Source organism: Pleurodeles waltl, chromosome 9 (assembly GCF_031143425.1).
Source record: "Pleurodeles waltl isolate 20211129_DDA chromosome 9, aPleWal1.hap1.20221129, whole genome shotgun sequence".
Classification (NCBI taxonomy): Eukaryota; Metazoa; Chordata; class Amphibia; order Caudata; family Salamandridae; genus Pleurodeles; species Pleurodeles waltl.
Window position 1 is genome coordinate 1,058,102,657 of NC_090448.1, and position 18,180 is coordinate 1,058,120,836.

Below are 18,180 nucleotides of genomic sequence, written 5' to 3' on the forward strand. Positions count from 1 at the left end.
ACGTTTTTTTGAGTTTGGTGGGTAGAGATACCAATCATATAGTACTTTATAGTAGGCCTCTCTTATTACCATAGAATGGTTAAATCTAGGGATGTCTCTCCATAGCTTCTCATTCCCATAGAATGGTTAAATATAGGGATGTCTCTCCATAGCTTCCGCCAGTGCTTGTCTGAGACTACGTCCCTGAGTATATTGGTCCAGAAGTCTATATGGCGTGATAGAATCTTTGGGGCAGTATTAATTAAAAGGGAGTAGAAAAAAAGATATTACCTTTAGCCTCCGTCGCTTGTCTTACAAATTTCTCGATTGAAGAAAGGTCTCTAGTTGCTACTAAACTCAGGTCTGGGTGAAGCACTCAGTGTTTCAGTTGAGTTTAATGGTATATCTCTGTATTTTGGCTGGCCACCGTCCCACTGGCAATTTATAAAGATGAGGGTATCCAATCCATGGAATAAATCAGAAATGGTAAGGCACCACCCCTCCCTCCAAAGATTGAAAGGGCCAGGCGTAAGTGCAGGCAGAAAGGCAGGGTTAAAGTAAATAGGAGTGAATGGGGAGGGGAAAGTTACCCATGCAGCCAATCGATTTACCTCATTCCGTGTTTTAAGGGTTGTTTTTTTATGTGTACTACGGTATCCATTAAGGGCTCGGTCTCCCTTCAATTTTCATAAAACTTCCCATATATTGGCCTACCCCTGCCCGCTCCATATGGAGCAAGAGTTTATCTGATTCTCTCAGTGCCTATTCAGATAGCACTCTGAGTTGCGCTGCCTTAAAGTAATAATGGAACATCATGAAGAGCCAGTCCACCAGCTTCCTTAGGTAAGCGCAACAGTTTGTAAGGTAGTTGAGCTCTGTGGTCCTGCCCAAAAAAGCTGGCCAGCAGAGAGCCGAGAATAATTTTTGAAATAGTTCAATCGGGAAGCCCCTTAAAAAAATAGAAACTGTGGTAAGACAGTCATTTTTTTGTGTGAATGCAACCTAACCAAGATAGATACATGGGAGCACAACTTTTAAGGATAGCTTTAAGTTATTGAGGGAGCAGGGGGTAGATTGCATGATGTAGATTGGAAACTTTGTGAGTAATTTTAATCCCCAAATAGGTAAGGACTTTTTTAACCCTTTAGAAAGGGGTGGAGCGATCCAGCGTTTCCATCTCGGGTGTGGGTAAGATCAGATTTAAATGGAAGGATTTGTGAAGGTTAATACAGTAACCTGTCACTGTCTAATAAAGTGCCAATTCCTGTTGTAGAGCCACAAGGGATATCGAAGGAGTAGTTAGGGAGAGCAACACATTATCCACAAACAGCAAAAGTTTGTGATTAACTGATTCAAATGGTTGGCCCTGGATCAATGGCTCAGCTCTCACCTTGGCTGTGAGGGGTTCTATACTGAGGGAGAATACCAGTGGGTAGAGCGGACACCCCTGACTGGTACCATGCTGTAACTTACTTAGGTCAGCCTGAACCATATTTATAAATTGTTTGCACATGCCAAACCAACAGAGAGTGTGAAACAGGAAGGACAAATCCACCTGGTCGAAGGCTTTTGCGGTATCCAGTGTTCGAAGAACCGCCGGAATTTGTGTAGCCTTTTCGACCTGGTGGATTACCCTCTGCAAGTTATCGTGCGTCTGTCTCCCCCTGATATATCCCAACTGATCCAGGTGAATCAAATCCAGCATAATTTCTTCCATCCGTGTAGCAGGGATCTTAGTGTAGAGTTTGACATCTAGATTGAGTAGTGCAATGGGTTTGTAGGAGGCAGAAAAATGACTGTCCTTCCCCGGTTTAGGGAGGCCCGTTATCAGTGCTTCGCCCATCGAATGTTTGACTTCTCAGGAAGCAGCTATATGATTGAACAGGACTATCAGGTGGGATACCAAATCAGAGCTGAAGGTCTTATAAAATTGGGCCATGAAGCCATCTGGCCTGGGTGATTTGTGTAGTTTAGAGTAGAAATAGAGACTTGACCGCGCCTTCTCGAATCAGGCTACCTAAAGCCTCATTTTGATCAGCTGGTATTTGACGAAGGTTTACTTCCTGCAGGTCTCCTTGTTGCTCAGTTTCCTCCGATGGCTCAGATATGTAAAGCTTCCTGTAAAAATCCAGGAAGGCTTTTGCTTTATCCTCTTCTGATGTTGCCATCCCGCCACCTGCTAGATTGTGATTGATGTATTCTTTCTCGTGCTTGAAAGTTCTCGATCTAAGTGGGCTTAGAAACCTTGTTCCCCATGTTAAAGGCATAGCAAAGTAACCTCTGCCCTATTCATGTAGATCGCGTTTAGTTTTCCCTTACGTGTGGTGACCTTCCTCTGTAATGTTAGTGATGGAGTGTCTTTGTGGGCCATTCTACTGCTCTTAGTTCTGCTTCGAGTGCCGACCTGTCCTGGGTTTTCTGTTTAGTTAAAGGCACCCCACGTGTTGGACAGGTTAATATCTTGAGGGTAATTCATTTGAAAGAAGTCCCTAATAGTCTTGAGCAATTCATCTTGGAAGAGACAGTCTCTAATAAAGGGTCCAGGAAAGCGCCATCAACAGTACTTAGGAGTTGGGGCAGCCCACTCACATGTAAGGGCCACAGGTACTGAGAGAGCAATAGAATGACATTTGTGTCTCCTAATGGAGTGTTCCAGTAATTGGCTTAGGAAAGTGTAGTCAAGTTGGCAATATGTGCAATGTGAATGGGAAAAAAGTACAATCCTGAGTATCAGGGTGGTTAATCCTCCAGGCATCTACTAGTCTCTTAGACCTGAACATTTGTTTCGGGGCTTTAGAAAAGCTCCTGGTGAAGGTGCAATGTGGGTTGGTGTTGTCTAACTCAGAATCACATGTGAGATTGAAATCCTTCAGCAAACTCTCCAAGAAGGGTGAGAAACGATTGAATGGAAGCAGCATGGACAGTATTTGGGGCACAGACTAATGCTGGTGCGCACATTCGACCCACTATGTTTCCTTTCCCCATCAGTACTCTCCCCTCCCTATCAGATTTACAACCCGTTGGTTAAAACTTTAAAGAAGAGTGAAAGGGGAGGGCTACCGCATTGTGCTTTGTAAGAGCAGAGGATCTGTAGGTCAGGAGACACGCTTTATTGCACAGTCTAGGATTCTCGCTACGTTTAAGGTGCATTTTCTGTAATGCTATGATGTTATGATATTGTGTTTCCTGTCTAGAATGTATTTTCATAATTTATGACGTTTGGCCACAGAGTTTAGACCTTTGACATTCCAAGTTAGCCTTAACACCATAAAAGCACTAGGTAGATAGACTCATGCAATGGCCCCAGAACTAGGTCCTCATCCCATGCTCCCCCGTCCTTCTGCAGTACCTGTAAGTGGATAGAGGCCATCCCCTGGCCCCTCCGCCGTCCCTTCCCATGACAAATTAGAAGCATCCAACTCATGGATTATACACATGAACAACAAACACTAACATTTGGAAACCTAGTTCCCCAAAAATGGTATACAACAGTTATAAATTGCATACATGCGGGCGTGTAGGTCATGTACCACTAAAGCATTTGAACATTGAGGACATAAGATCCAGGCAAACTGGCCTCAAGTAGGTATTGTAATCATATAGAAGAGATTCCCCCTTTCAATGGTCAATCAACCACTATCTTAGAGAGCTATGGAAATTGGCACCTGATCAAGTAGCACTGACTCCAAAAGGGAGCTTAACATATAGGTTTAAAGTAGATGGAGATCATAGTCCCCCTGCAGGGTAGCTTCAGTTGTCAAGGCAAGGGGCCCCGTTTCAACTTGGGGCCCAACGTTTCCTTTGCCATTTTGATTGTCACTGCAATAGCCATTGTTCTTTGTCTGCTACTGTAGTTGAGCTCATGGAAGGTCTCTCTTGGTTTCACCTGGCGTCTCTGCCTTCTGTCGCTGTCTCCCTGTTATCCATGAAGTGATGTGACTTGTTTTGGTATTTGAAGGCGAGGCCAAAGGGATAGGTCCACCTGTTTTTGGTGCGTTTGCAGTGTAGTTTATTAGTAACAGGCTGAAACTGTAGTCGCCAAGCCAGACAGCTGGAGCGATGTCTTGAAACACAGAGCATGTTGCGCCTTGGAAGGAGACCAACTCCACTTTCCTTTGCTGCTTGTAGGATCGCCTCCTTCACTTAAAGAAGTGCAGTTTTGCTAGAACATCCCGGGGACACCTGCCCTCCCCAGGTCTTAGTGGGCCAAACCACTGGACACATTCCAATTTGTCTTTGGGAAAATTGTCCCCCAGAAGCTCAGAGAACATGCCAACCACAAATACCTCCATGTCTGGACCCTCCACTCCTTCATCCAAGTCTTGTAGATAAATGTTATTCCACCTTAACTGGTTCTCCACACCTTCACGTTTCAAGAGCCCGACCTGCAGGTGTTCCTTAAGTTGATCAGAAGAGCCTTCCAATCAATACATTAAATGCTGACACTGACTTTCTAGATCTGTAGTGCGAGCACCGACTGAATCTAAATGCTGCTGCAAGGTAGAGAGTCTGGCATTAAGGTCGGAACGGAGTGGGTGGTCAGGTCTGCTTTTAGTTCCTCTCTCAACTCTTTATTAAAGTCTTGAAGGGAAGAGAGGAGGCCTTCCTTAGTTAAGGCCATAACGCCATCCCTGGTAATGGAAAGGTGTCTATCTCATATCTCTGTCAGTTGAAAGTAGCCAGACACACTATTCGATTTTGTCTTTTTTGGAGGCATGCAGGCTACAGCCAAGGGCCAAGGCTAGCGACTCAAGGAAGATTGTGCTAAAGTGCATTCTCTAGTAGGCTGCTGGGATTCAAGTACCTCATAAAAGTATCTCCATTAACTCACCTTGTTGCAGGAGGTGTAGTGTTGGGGACAAGCCAGTCACAATATAGCGTATAGCTCTTCTTGTTGAATTCTCTATGCCCTATGAGCCCAAATGTATGTTCCGCGGTGGGCTGTAGCTTGAACCCATGAGCACAGAATAGCTGGGTAGTCTGTCTAAGCCCCTATGCGTAGGCCCCAGTGCTCCTCCACTGACCCTTGTGTCCACTCATCCCCTGTTGTCCAGCTTACTTGACAAAGGTGGGATGCAGCGTTGTGTGGCTCCCAAGCAACCACATTTTCTTCATGGAGCTGATGCGGAATGGGCCCTAAGTAGTAGTCAGCAGGGGAGGGTGCTCTTACCTAGTTATCGACTGGAAAAGGTATGGGCTGAGTACGGTGCAGGCTCCTGGACTGGTTTCTCTGCTCAGTTAAGAAGTGGTGCCCCAGTAGTAGTCTGCAATGCAGGCCTTGATTCGTTTCTCTGCCAGGGCGCCATGCTCTATGGCTGCTGTGTTGGAGTCAGGCAGACTGGCTGGACCACAAGGTTGGACATTATTAATCATCATTTCCGGCTCCAGTATGTGGCATTATTTGGGGCAGTGCAGCATAGAAAAGTGGTGAGGTGGGGCACAGTATAAATTGCCAGCTTCTGCGCTATGTCTCACCGGTGTCGAAATGGCAGCTGCGGCTTGGCCATTTTGTATTGTGAGACCAAGTCAGCCCCAGCGCTGAAGTAGCAGACAAGAGGCACACCCTGGGTCTCTTTTAGTGCTGCTAGCCTCACTAAGTTTAAAGAAGGTCAGTGACCGGTAATTTGCGGGTCTTGATTATATTGATATATACGATATACTCTACAAAAATAAAGGGAAATACAAAAAAATATCATGCAAAATATTCCAGTTCCTCCTTTTTTCCTCTCTAGTCTAGGCACTCCGCCCATAAAGTGGCAGAAGTGGAGAAAAGTTTTTGAACTGTATACCAAGGTTTGTGGCTCTTCTTTGAGTGCAGAAAGAAAAACTTCTTTACTACTTCATTGTTTATGATCTGAAGGTCAGGAGATTTTTGATCATTTACCTGACCTTCCTGAAGTGGAGTTAAAAGGTTTGAATGAGTACGAGAACTGCATAAAAAAAAATGGATAAACATTATCTGCCCAAAGTAAGTACTATTTTAGAAAGATATACTTTTTCTAAGAGAATGCAAAGGGAAGAAGAACCTGTAGAAGCTTATGTAACTGAATTGAGAAAGCTAGCGTCCTTGTGCAAGTTAGGTAACTTAGTAGATGAACGCATATGCAATCAATTTATGCTGAGCTGTAATATTGAAAAGATGAGGGAGGAATTGTGGATGAAGGACAAACCCTCACTTGATGAGGTGTTAGTAATTGCTAAAATAATAGAGCACTCAATAAAGTGTGTTGATTTCATAAGGAAAGAAGTGGGAAAAGAGTCAAAGATTCAAGTAGTGAAGGAAAGATTTAAAAAAATACAACTAAGAGATAGTGGAGAAAAATATAACTCTACTTCACATAAATGTTATAGATGTGATAGAATTGGACACCTGCACTTAAAATGGTTTGCAATAAATGTGGTGTGAAGAGACATTTGGGTTTGGTATGCAGAAACAAATGCAAAAACTAAAGTTAACTGTGTTGAGGGAGATCATGAAGGTTTTGAGGCGATGAACTCTGACACACGTGAATTTGCATGTAGTCAGATAGTACTGCGGGTTGAGATAAATGAGAAAAAGAAAAAAAAACCTGGCCCTATAGATACCATTTTAGTGGAAGGTGAAGCAACCAAAGTATTATTTGACTCTGGTGCACAAATAACTATTATCTCAAATAATTTCTTCCAGTTAAAGTTAAGAGGTAAGATTGTGTTATTGATACCGGATACAAAACGATGTGCATATGTTGGTGAGCCCATCAAAATACAAGGGTATTTCATTGGTCTAATTGAATACAAGGGACTATTGGTTTTAGGGAAGATATATGTTTCAAAGAAAGGAGACAGCATTATTAGTGGGTTTCATCAAGGAGATTTAAGAGTAATGCTTGATCCGACTTCTGACTCTCCCATTTGCATTAAAGACAGGAATGAAATGTTTTGTTTAGGAATAGTCTCAGACAATGAATACTTACAGAAAATAAAATCAGAATTTACTAATGTGTTCAGGAAAGACCTGGGGTGTTTGAAGGACTACAAACATAATGTTTTGCTTAAAGCAAATACTCAGCCCATTAGGTGCAAAGTTTGTAATGTGCCTATTGCTCTTCGTCAGGAAATGAAAGAAGAAATCAATAAGTAAGTTAAAAGCTAGTGGGATCATAGAAGAAGTTGAAGGTACAGAATGGTTGGCTGCAGTTGTTGCAGCAAGGAAATCTAATGGTAGCTTACGCTTACGTGTAGATTTAAGACATTTGAACAACAATGTAGTTGTGGATAAATACCTTTTACCCAATATCTCAGAGTTATTACTTCTACTTGGAGGAGCAAAAGTATTTAGTACTTTAGACCTCACTTCGGCCTACCATCAGGTCGAATTTGAGGAGTCAGCCAGGGACTGTACGTCTTTTATAACTCCTTTCGGTACCTTCAGATTTGTCAGGCTTCCTTTCGGGCTAGTTTCTGCTGCATCTGTTTTTCAATGGGTAATGGAAAAAAGCCTGAAATGAATAGAGGGTGTCTGCATTTATCAAGATGATGGCCTTGTTTTTTAGAAAGATGCTGATAAACATGATGTAAAGCTCAGAGAAGTTTTAAGGAGATTGGAGGAGAGTAACATCACTCTAAAGACTGAAAAGTGCTAAATTTAAACTAACACTATAAACACTCTGGGTCATAACATTTCTGATGATGGTATAAAGCCTAAGGTCCAGCTGATGGACATGATTTAAAAATGATTTCACCCAGATCTAAGGAGGAATTGATTACGCTTTTAGGCATGATGGAGTATTACAATAAATTTGTCAAAAACATTGCTGATCTCCAAGAACTGAGACCATATCCAGATTTCCCCTTTTGATTACCTGGGACATTGCCTATGCAAACAATCTAGCAAAAACCCTACCTGCAGGGATGGATCTGGCTTTCAATATTCAACCTTCCTAGAAGTTTGTGGGGCTGCACAAGTGCAAACCATACAGAAGAGCAGATCTTCAAGAGTCTCTATCAGAAAAAGCATTACCAAAGATAAGTAACTTGTTCTTCTGATAAAGACTTCTAATCCCATATTTCACTCAAGGATTTCTAAGAAGCTTGAAGGAAGATCTTTATAGAAGAAAAGAAGATTCCATCCACTTGACATTGGTTCTTCCCAGCAACTCCTCTTGTTCAGAACATAACATTCTACTCCCTGCTGATGACATGTACAGTGTTCTATATATTGCTCTCAGAATCCAACAAGTGCAAGATTCTACAGTTGCTAACCCAGATACCACACACCTCCCTCCTTTCACAAATAATGACAGATATTTACAAGATTATCATTTATCAGTCCGATAATTAAACATAACACAAAAAAATGACAACTATACATAGTCTATAAAATGTCCAGGTTTCTTTGTTACTCCACACGACTTCCTCACAATGATATTACCATCTTTACTATTCTCACAGGAATCAGACACACCTCCTTCCAATTCTTTAGAAAACAACAGAATTCCCTCTTATCACCACTACTCTGTTAAGATTCCAGATGCGGTAATCTTCGGTTTTAATAGAATTGTTGAAGATCCTAATAACACGTATTGGTTTGCTGAATATTGTTCCATCACTATTTCTTGAAGCAAGCTTAATTACAACTAAGTCTCCAGGTTCTACCTCAGTTTCTCATCAAAATTCCTCTTGTTGTTGCTCAGTTTTACAGATTCCCTTTTCTTCCAAGAGCTATTTAAATTTTCTTTTCCTAGTTCAATTTCATATTTATTTACCCTAAGGTAGTTCTATTGCATTAGGGAGCCTCCCCCTAAATAGTTCAAAAGGCATTTTCCGAGTTGTACTATGAGGAGCAAATCGGTACATTTCTATCTTCTTCTCTACTTCTACTTTCCAGTCCATAGAATTTGATTTGGCTAAGGTTATGGTTTCTTTAATGACCATATTGAACCTCTCAACTAAGCCATTCCTTTCTGGATGATATAGCGCACACTTCTTGTATACCTCTCTTGCTTAAGAATCCAGCCATCTTTTTAGAAACTAATTGTACTCCATTATCTGAGTTTCAAGGTACCCTTCCCATTAGCTCTGTTAAGAACTTAGTAAAAAATGTTGTTTCTATATTGTGCATGAAACAACTTTCTGGCCAACAGGAAAAAACATCCAACAGCACAATTATGTATAAAGGTTGTCCTTCACCATAAATTGGGCCAACAATGTCCAAAGCTATATCTTTCCAAGGACTTTTGGGACGCTCCCTGATGATCATAGGTTGTGTTCTTGTACATTTGGACTTAACACAATTAAGACAAATAAGGCAATCTCATACAACCCTTTCGATCAGCAGGCAACCAGTAAGATGTACGTAACCTCCCTTTGGTTTTAGATATTCCCTCATGTGTCTTGTGCGCAAAATTTATCAACTTTAGTCTCAAACTACTAGGAGGTACAAGTCTAGTACTTCTGAATAATCAGTCCTTCACCATACTGAGTTCATCCCTTACTCCCAAAACATTTTGCACATATCAAAAGCTTGCTTCTTGTTGATCCACCACGTGCGTACCACGATATGACTTCACACAACACCTTATCTGATCTAAGTTCCTCTCTCTACCTTTGTTCAGAAATAACTTCATTTTCTAATTCATAGACCCACTCAGTTTCATCATCTAACTGATTAGTGGTTGTCACTTCTGTATCAACTGGGATAAGTCTTGAAAGTGTGTCAGCCACCCCATTATCAGCACCAGGGATATATTTAACCTCAAAATTATGTTCTTGTAACGCTATCACCCATTTAGTTATTCTTCCTGAGATAAGATCCAAACCCTTTTTATTAAAAGTTTCAACCAGTGGCTTATGATCAGTTCTGATTTCAAAATCAGACCCCCACAAACGTTTCTTCACTGCCAAATGTACTGCAAGAGCTTCTCTCTCAACCACCAAATATCTAGAGTCCCTATCCTTTAGTCCTCTGGAACTAAACATTATGGTGTTTAAACCATCACTGCAAGATTGCTGTAACACTGCTCCCAAGCCTTTCATACTGGCATCAGTAGTGATGATAGATTTTTTCTTTGGATCAACATTTCTCAGATTAGGTGCTGCATTAAGTTTCTTTTTAATTTTTTTAAAACTTGTCTCACATTCTGAGTCCCAGCAAAATTCAACTCCTTTATGTGAAAGTGATCTCATTTTAAATATGGCTGTGGTACAGACTATCAATTCCCACTTGTCCAACTGCTCTTTGGCACTGTGTCTATTGAGGGAACTGGTCAATGTGTGCTTGTATAGTAACGTGACATGTAGCCAGGCCACAGGGGAAGTCCAATAATGACACCTTTTCCAACACATCTACTGCAATGGACCTATGACTGTCAGAACTAGGTAAGCTATTTCTCGCCCCAGGACATGGATGCATCAAAGGATCTGTTTCCACACATTCCTGAGGGTGTCTGCCTCAGGAAGCTGTAATGCCTCCCCTTTGGAAGCAAGAGTGCAAGACTTCATATGGAATAAATACAACAATAAAAGCGATGCTTGGGTTGCAAGACATTTAGCTGCAGTGTCTCACCACACAAAGCTGCAGGGTCATGTAGACCCTACTTGTCCATTTCCTCTCAGAGCAGTAGTAAACGGCTGGCTGAGATCAGAGTATAAGGGGCCAGATGATAGAACACCCCACCCCTCCCAGAATGTATTAAGGAAGGTTGTGATTCCTGTAACCCGAATCCTGAGGGAATCAGGAATGCATAATGTACTGCTTTTTTATGTTTTGTGTAAAAAATATATGGTCAGAGATCATTCCATGTAGATTCTGAAATGAGGCCAGGTCAGAAACCACTATCCCACTTTCTGACAGAATAGTTGAGAGTGCTATGCGTATGGTTACAGCACAATGGAGATTTGGTTTCATGAGACACAGCCTAATTAATAGCATATAAAGGAATATTACGCTAATAGCTTGTCTACCTATCAAAAAGAGGGCATTTATTTATTTCTCTTGAACTTGCAGGAGGGCCTTGAAATGTCAGGTTGTAAATAAGGGGTCACACAAAAGAGTTAGGAGAATATGAGGGGGCCGACGGCATGGATTTGGGTTCATGAAAGCAACCTCTTGAAGGAATCCCATAAAGGCCCTTCATACCAATTGACTCTCAGTCCTTATGGCAGATTCCTGAGATGAAAGTGACGGCACCCTGTTAGTCCATCGGCAGTTGGTTGTCCCAGTGCTTTTTGGCTAATCAGCCAGGTGGCCAGCATAGGTCCTATCATCACGGAACACCCTTGTATCGCCCACGAATTAACCCATTACATTGGCTACTTGTTGATAATAAACTTGTGCAAACTCCAATACAAACTGGTGTTGTGTTATTTATTTGCTTTATCGTTACCCCAGTTACATGCATGTGTATGTGTGCGCATGTGTAGGGGGATATCGGTGCTACGATCTTCTGCAAGGTTTACTGTTGTGCAGATGAATGATTTGGTGGTTTCTGCTTGCAGGGTGTTGTCTTCTGCTTGTGCAGGTAAATAGTCTGCTTTCATATACAATGTGATCTTCAACAGACCTAAAGACTTTGGTAATGCTTGCATGTTTTTTCGAAGTTGTCAGATAGTTAAGATTCGTTTGAGGACGAATTCCAGGGATATTGGTTTTAAAAACAAATTACTCTGAGTTACTGGACTCAGCAATTAGTCTTGTTTTCTTAAAATATGTTAACAATGAGGTGATAACAGGTCAATGCTAATAGGTTATTATATTTTGCAGGAAGAACAAGAGCAAGAGCAGCAAGGAAATGAGGTATTTTGACTCCCATTCTTTTAAATAAAATGCTGGTATGTATATGTGTGCCAGATGTAAGTACTTGCTTATGATGAAGAGTATATCTCTTTTTGTCTGTGTATATTTGTCATATGTCAGTAACTGGATGAGTGTTTGCATGTGTGTTCTAATGCACTAATGGTGCAAGATGTTTTAGGAGCATTCCAACAGTTCGAAAACGGCCAGCGCAGGTCAGCAGAAGCTGAGTTAATTTATAAGACAGTCCAGTTTTGACAAACTACCCCAAAAGAAATTGCCAGCAGAGAACAAGCATTGGCAAAGCCAATAGCTCTTGCCTAGATTAGTTGGGTAAAGGAGAGTGGCATGGAGTGGATTGTTGTAAAGTGGAGTAGAGTGGGGTGTTACGGAGTGGCGTAGAGTTCAGTGGCATAGAGTGGAATGGAGTGTTGTAGAGTAGAGTGAAGCGGCATAGATGGTTTTCCCTAGAGTTGAAGTAGCGTAGAGTAGAGTGGCATAGAGCGGAGTAGATTGTCATCGTAATGTCAGTGTGGAGTATAATTTAATGGAGTAGAGCATTATAAAGCGGAGTAGATTTGCCTAGAGTGAAGTGGTGTAAAGTACAGTGGTGCAGGGTAGACTGGCTTAGGGTGTCGTAGAGTGCAGTGGTGTATGGTAGATTGTTTCAGAGGAGAGTGAAGTGGCGTGGAGTGGTTCAGGGTAGAGTGCAGTGCAGAGCTGTAGAGTAGAGTGGTGTAGAGTGCAGTGGCATTGAGTACAGTGCTGCAAAATAGAGTGGCATGGATTGATGCAGAGTGTAGTGGCACAGAGTTCAGTACAGTGGTGCAGAGTAGAGTGCAGTGGAATACAGTAGAGTGGTGCAAAGAGCAGTGGCTTAGAGTGCTAACATGCTGAGTAGAATAATGTGACATAGACTCCAGCCACATAGAGTGCAGTGGTGTAGAGTGGTGTAGCATGCGGTGGTGCAGAGAGTGCAGTCTTGCAGAGTACTGTCATAGAATGTAGTGACAGAATAGCTTGGAGCAGAGTAGAGTGGCACAGAGAGCAGTGGCATAGAGTACTGAGGTGCAGAGTAGAATAGTGTGGCATAGAGTGCAGTGACAGAGCATAATGGTGTAGAGTGGCATAGCCTGCAGAGTCCTACAGTGCAGTGGTATAGAGTAAAGTGGAGTTGAGTTCAGTCTTTCAGAGTGGAGTGCCGTAAAGGTCAGTGGCGCAGAGTAGAGTGCTGCAGAACACAGTGACGTAGAGTACAGTTATACAGAACGGAATAGAGTGGCTTAGCATGCAGTGGCATAGAGTTTTGTAGATTATAGTGGCATGGAGTTCAGTGGTGCAAAGTAGTTGTGGATAGTGCCGGCTTTGCAGAGTAATGTCATAGAGTGCAGTAGAATAGAGTTGTGCAGAGACCAGTGTCGTAGAATACAGTGGTGCAGAGTAGAATAGAGTGGCTTAGCGTGCATTGGTGTGAAATCGCGCAGGGATCAGTGTTGTAGAGTACAGTGGTGCAGAATAGAATAGAGTGGCTTAGCATGCAGTGGCATAGAGTGTTGCAGAGTATAGTGGTGCAGAGTGCAGTGGCATAGAAGTTTGCAAAGTAGAGTATAATAGTGGCGTAGAGTGCAGTGGTAAAGAGTAGATTGGTGTAAAGTCCTGTGGAGTAGAGAACATTGGTTTTGAGTAAAGGAATGTAGAATGCAGTGATGCAAAATGGAGTGGAGCGGCGCAGAGTGGAGCAACGCTGAGTGGAGTGGTGCTGAGTGCAGTGGCGCAGAGTAGCCTGTTTCAGAGTAGAGTGGTGCAGGGTATAGTACAGTGGCAGACAGTGCAGAGTAGATTAGAGTGACGTAGAGTAGATTGACATTGAGTGCACAGGCATAGAGTGCAGTGTTGCAGAGTAGAGTGACATAGAGTGGATTGCCACAGTGTGAATTGGTTGTACAGTGCAGTGATGAAAGTGCAGTGGTGCATAGTACAATAGTGTGGGATAGAGTGAACTGGCATAGAGTAGAGTGTGTAGAGCAAAGAGGCGTAGAGTGGATTGGTGCTGAGTAGAGTGCAGTGGCATTATATGGAGTGGTGTTGAGTAGCTTGGAGTGGTTTAGAGTAGCTTGGAGTGGTTTAGAGTGGAATATACATGGTGTGGTAGCACACTGCCATTACAGGAAACACATATTCAATTGAAATTACCGTTACATTTGTTCAAACATACAGTTTTAGTGATAAATGTACACAGCGCACAAACCATAATGTGTGGAAATGTCATCGCCTAGTGTACAGATCTGTTTTGATCATAATAAAATATTTGTTTCCTCCACACTTCAGAATGTTCACAAATGTGTTCATTTGTGCTTTTCTAAAACTGATATATTCTGGAATACATGCACAGTTCATTTACAGACATGTACATTTTATAATGTGCTAGGAAGAATAACATTTTACGGCTTTCCTCAAGCACACCCCCTGTAGCCAGACTTACTGTCACATAATTCCTCTCACTTTGAAGTCAGAGAAAGAAAAGTAAACCCCAAGTGCCCTGGAAAACAGAGCCTGGTATTTGACCTGGGCCTTTGAATGCAAAGCAAACATGAAGATAAGAACAAGATTTAAAAACCTGTTTTCAGAAATCCAGTACTGGTGAAAGAATACAGTAAGTAGGGTTTGGGCAAGGGAAGGGACAAACTCAAACTGGACAGCCTAAAACACATAAAGAAAGCAAATAGAATGCAAGCAAACATAAGTTACAAACTATAAAACCAATGGTTAGCAATGGGCAGGATGCATTCCCAGGAAGCTTTTCCAATGTTCCAATGTTCCAAGATGTTGCTAGCCGTCTGGTAAGCTTTGACATAAAAATGCTAGTAAAGCTTCTCTGTCGTAACTAATTGATCACAAACAAACTGCATTATAAGATGGCACAAAATACAGGTGGGATAACTCTGGTGATTACTGCACTTGTTCAAGTGATCTGTGTGCAATCTCTCCTATGCCAATGTCATTACTTTGTTGATGAACTTGAGTAGTGAATTTCATAATAATAATTTGTATGCAGTGGTATTGTAGGGCGTGTTTTAACATCCCATTGTTGTGAAAAGTGCACAAACCACCAATTAACGGAGACTCCTTTTTCAAAAATGTCAGAAAGAAATGCAGTATTTTCAACACAATGTTGCCATTTTTTATAAAAGTACCAAAAGAAACCCACACATTTGTTTAAAAAAGAAAATATAGTTTGGGTAGCTGTTTAAGGATTCTCGCTGGGTGGGTTGGAGTTTGCTAATCTAATTCCCGAAAAGGCCTCCCTGTGTATATAAACAGTGTTTTTTACTACAGACCTTGTTGTCAGAACACATGTATGAGTAGTGTCCCTTTTTGTCTGCGTCATGAGGCAGAACGTATGTTTCAGGTCTGTATGTATTTTCTCTATCCTACATTTTATATTAACAACGGAAGTCTGCAAAGGCAGCAGTGTACTTGAGAAATATAGCATACAAAGTAACATAGAGTATCACGGAGGTTTGAGTGATGTCAGACAGCCATCTCTTGAGGGTCTGGGCTCCTTCCATGCCATGACTTGTTTTACTTGTGAACCTTTAGCATTAGTATTTTAGATGACATATTTAGAAGACGAGGAGCATAAAGCACATGGGTCACGGGTGCTCCAATCATGCCTTGTGACTAGGACAGGTGCAGTGGAGGAGGAGGGCACTCCAAGATGGCAGCTGTGAGGCTTACAGTGTAGAGTAGCTGCGATGGTGCTCCAGGACCGACTAGGGACACTGTTTTCCTCATGTGCGATGTGCCTGGAAGAGCTCTTTTTGGAGTCTGGTTATACATGGAAGGTGTCTCTCTACTGGTGCGAGTGGGCTGCCCAGACCACAGCATCGATGTCCTGAAGTCAAGCGGTAGGGCGGTGCAGCATGGTGGTGCGGCAGCGGGATACAGTGGGACCTGCTGAGTTGCAATGATTTGCCTTGAGCCCACAGTAACCAAACTTAAACTACACCTTTTGGAGCCTAACCCCTTGTCAGTGTTTGCCTTCTTGAAGTGCTTCATAGGGCTGATACCCCTTTCTACTGGGAATTATATTATAACGAACACCCAGGGGGAAAGTGACTGCAGTGTGAGACATTTCGCTAGAGGCAGCCTGGAGGAGGGCACATTAGGCAGAAGCAAGTCCAGCAGGTTGCAGAAGCAGTCCGTGCAGTCGTGGATGCAGCTTTCGGCCTCCTGGTCACACTTCTCGCCTCCCAGTCACGTTGCCTGCTCTTTTGTTGTTATTTTGAAACACACTAACCCGCACCAACAAAAATTGACTTACAGATAAGTGCAAGATGGAAAGGCTGTCACAGGATTCTGTGCTGCGCCCCGCCCTGTTGGCAAAGCATATAAAGTTGCAAAACTTGGGGGGGGGGGGGGATTCTCCCAGCAGCCTTAAGGCAAAGACAGACCAAAAAAATAACTAAGAAGTAACTAGCCCTGGCAGAGCAGAGATCTCTCTACATTCAATCTCCCTTGAAAGTATTCTGCCCGAGGACAATATTAGCGCGTCATCTTTTTCCTGGACCCCCCAGGGCCCATTGCTATTAGTGATGACAATGCCCACCGACCAAACCATAAAGGGCCTCCGCTGAGAAAGCCTCTTCAGAATACATCAGTGCGGCAAGAGCAGAAACTGGGTTTGTGGGTTTTAGTCAAAAATAATTGGAGCTGCCATAGAACAAGCACCGGATAGTGTGGCAACAAGCGGGTATAATCCATCAAAGACTCTATCAACATATCCCATCTTTGCTGCCACAACCATGAGACTCTTGCCGGATCAGCAAGACCTGTCAGGAGAATCATCAGCCGCTGGTAAGAATAGGCAGGTTGGAACTATTCCGCCACAGCATACAGATGAATTAGAGAATGTTTTGGGGACATCCATGCAAATACCAATAGGTAATGAAGTTGTGGTTTCTTTGGATCTAACCCGCAAGAAAGACGGATGGACTGACTCCTTTGCTTTTGGGTCTTTCATTGCATGCAGCATTTGGGCTACCAGGATCATAGACAGTGTCATCCTTGTCATTTATGCCGTCAGTGGAATTACTTCTGAACCAAATCCTGGGTGAGATTTGTGAATTGAATATATCCCAGGTAGAGGCCCACAAGAAAACAAGTGAGCAGCTATGCCAACTTAATTTGAATATTCAGCTTCTACATATGCGGATGTCCCAAGCAGAGCAGAGAATCTTGGACTTAGAGGATTTCAACAGAGGACAGACCCAGTAACTTTGACATTACAGCCTGAGTTGACAGAAATTGAATGAAAACTTGAAGACATGGAGCAGAGCTCTCACAGGTCAAACCTACAATTTATAGGAGTCCCGGAGGGACACAAGAACGGGACCACAGTCACGGACGTGGTATCCAAGCATATCCAAAAAAAAAATGCCCGACATGGCTGCTGAAGAAGCGGATCTTACTATCTTGGGAGCTCACCTAGTGCCCCCTCATCAGAATGTTAATTTTAAACATCCTCCAACTGCAGAGACTTTTGGATAAAAGAAAGGATATTAACCAGACCGATTCCAAAGGGAGTGTTTCATACTGCAGATAACTTCTCTTTCAGAGTGTTTTCTGATATCTCATCCTATGCAGCTCATCTCCACAAGGAATTAAAGAGGATAATCAACACCTTTAAATCATTGAGCACTCCAGCGGGCATCATTCAACATGCAAAACTCAAAGTGCTATATAAGGGGCATGCTCACATTTTTCAGACAGTGAAACACTCCAGGACCTTTTTCGACCAAATTCGCCTGAGCTGAGCTGGGCATTTGTAGCATAGGGGGTAGAGTCTCTCTCGTATTTACCCTTGTAAGGGATTTTGGGTGATACGTATGTAGGCTACCAATTTTCCCCATCTGAATTTTGGATGACTGGTTGGGGGGTAAAGCTCGGAGCGCCCTCAGCAGTTTATTCTCCATAGAACCTGTCCCAGGCGCAATGTCAGGGCATCACAACTCAGGGAAGGAAAGTTGGTGGTGGTGAGGATGGGAGGTTGGGATGTCACTTGGAGGGTGAGGGTAAAGGAGGGGGAAGACTCTCCTGGAGCCCCCAGGTGGGGGGAGCCTCAGAGAAAAGGAGCCCAGAGGCGGTTTAAAGATCTGGTGGTACACAGAGTGGGGTTGCTTATTGGGGTAAAAAAGATAATCAACATCAAACGATCAGTAATCCCCGAAGTCTCAGCAGGATGAAAGTTGAATCAAGAAGGAAGCAGGTTACGTCCAGGGGAAAAAACTATATGGGAATAGATCGGTATGGGTAGGTCAATAAAAAAGGAGTTCAGGTTGATTTCATGCAATACCAATGGTTTCAACAACCCAAAGAAACGAAGGGCTATCCAGTCATGGCTTAGTTCTACTGAATATAGGAAAACGGGG

At 42.7% G+C, this 18,180-nt stretch overlaps 1 protein-coding gene across 1 annotated transcript in view; it reads left to right on the plus strand.

The window, feature by feature from the left end:
* NEMF (nuclear export mediator factor) overlaps nt 1-18,180 on the plus strand; it is a 273,128-nt gene that overhangs the window by 240,876 nt on the left and 14,072 nt on the right. The window contains exon 29 of the mRNA XM_069208695.1: nt 11,720-11,752. Within this exon, the coding sequence (XP_069064796.1) occupies nt 11,720-11,752 (33 nt within the window). The remainder of the gene's footprint in view (nt 1-11,719; nt 11,753-18,180) is intronic.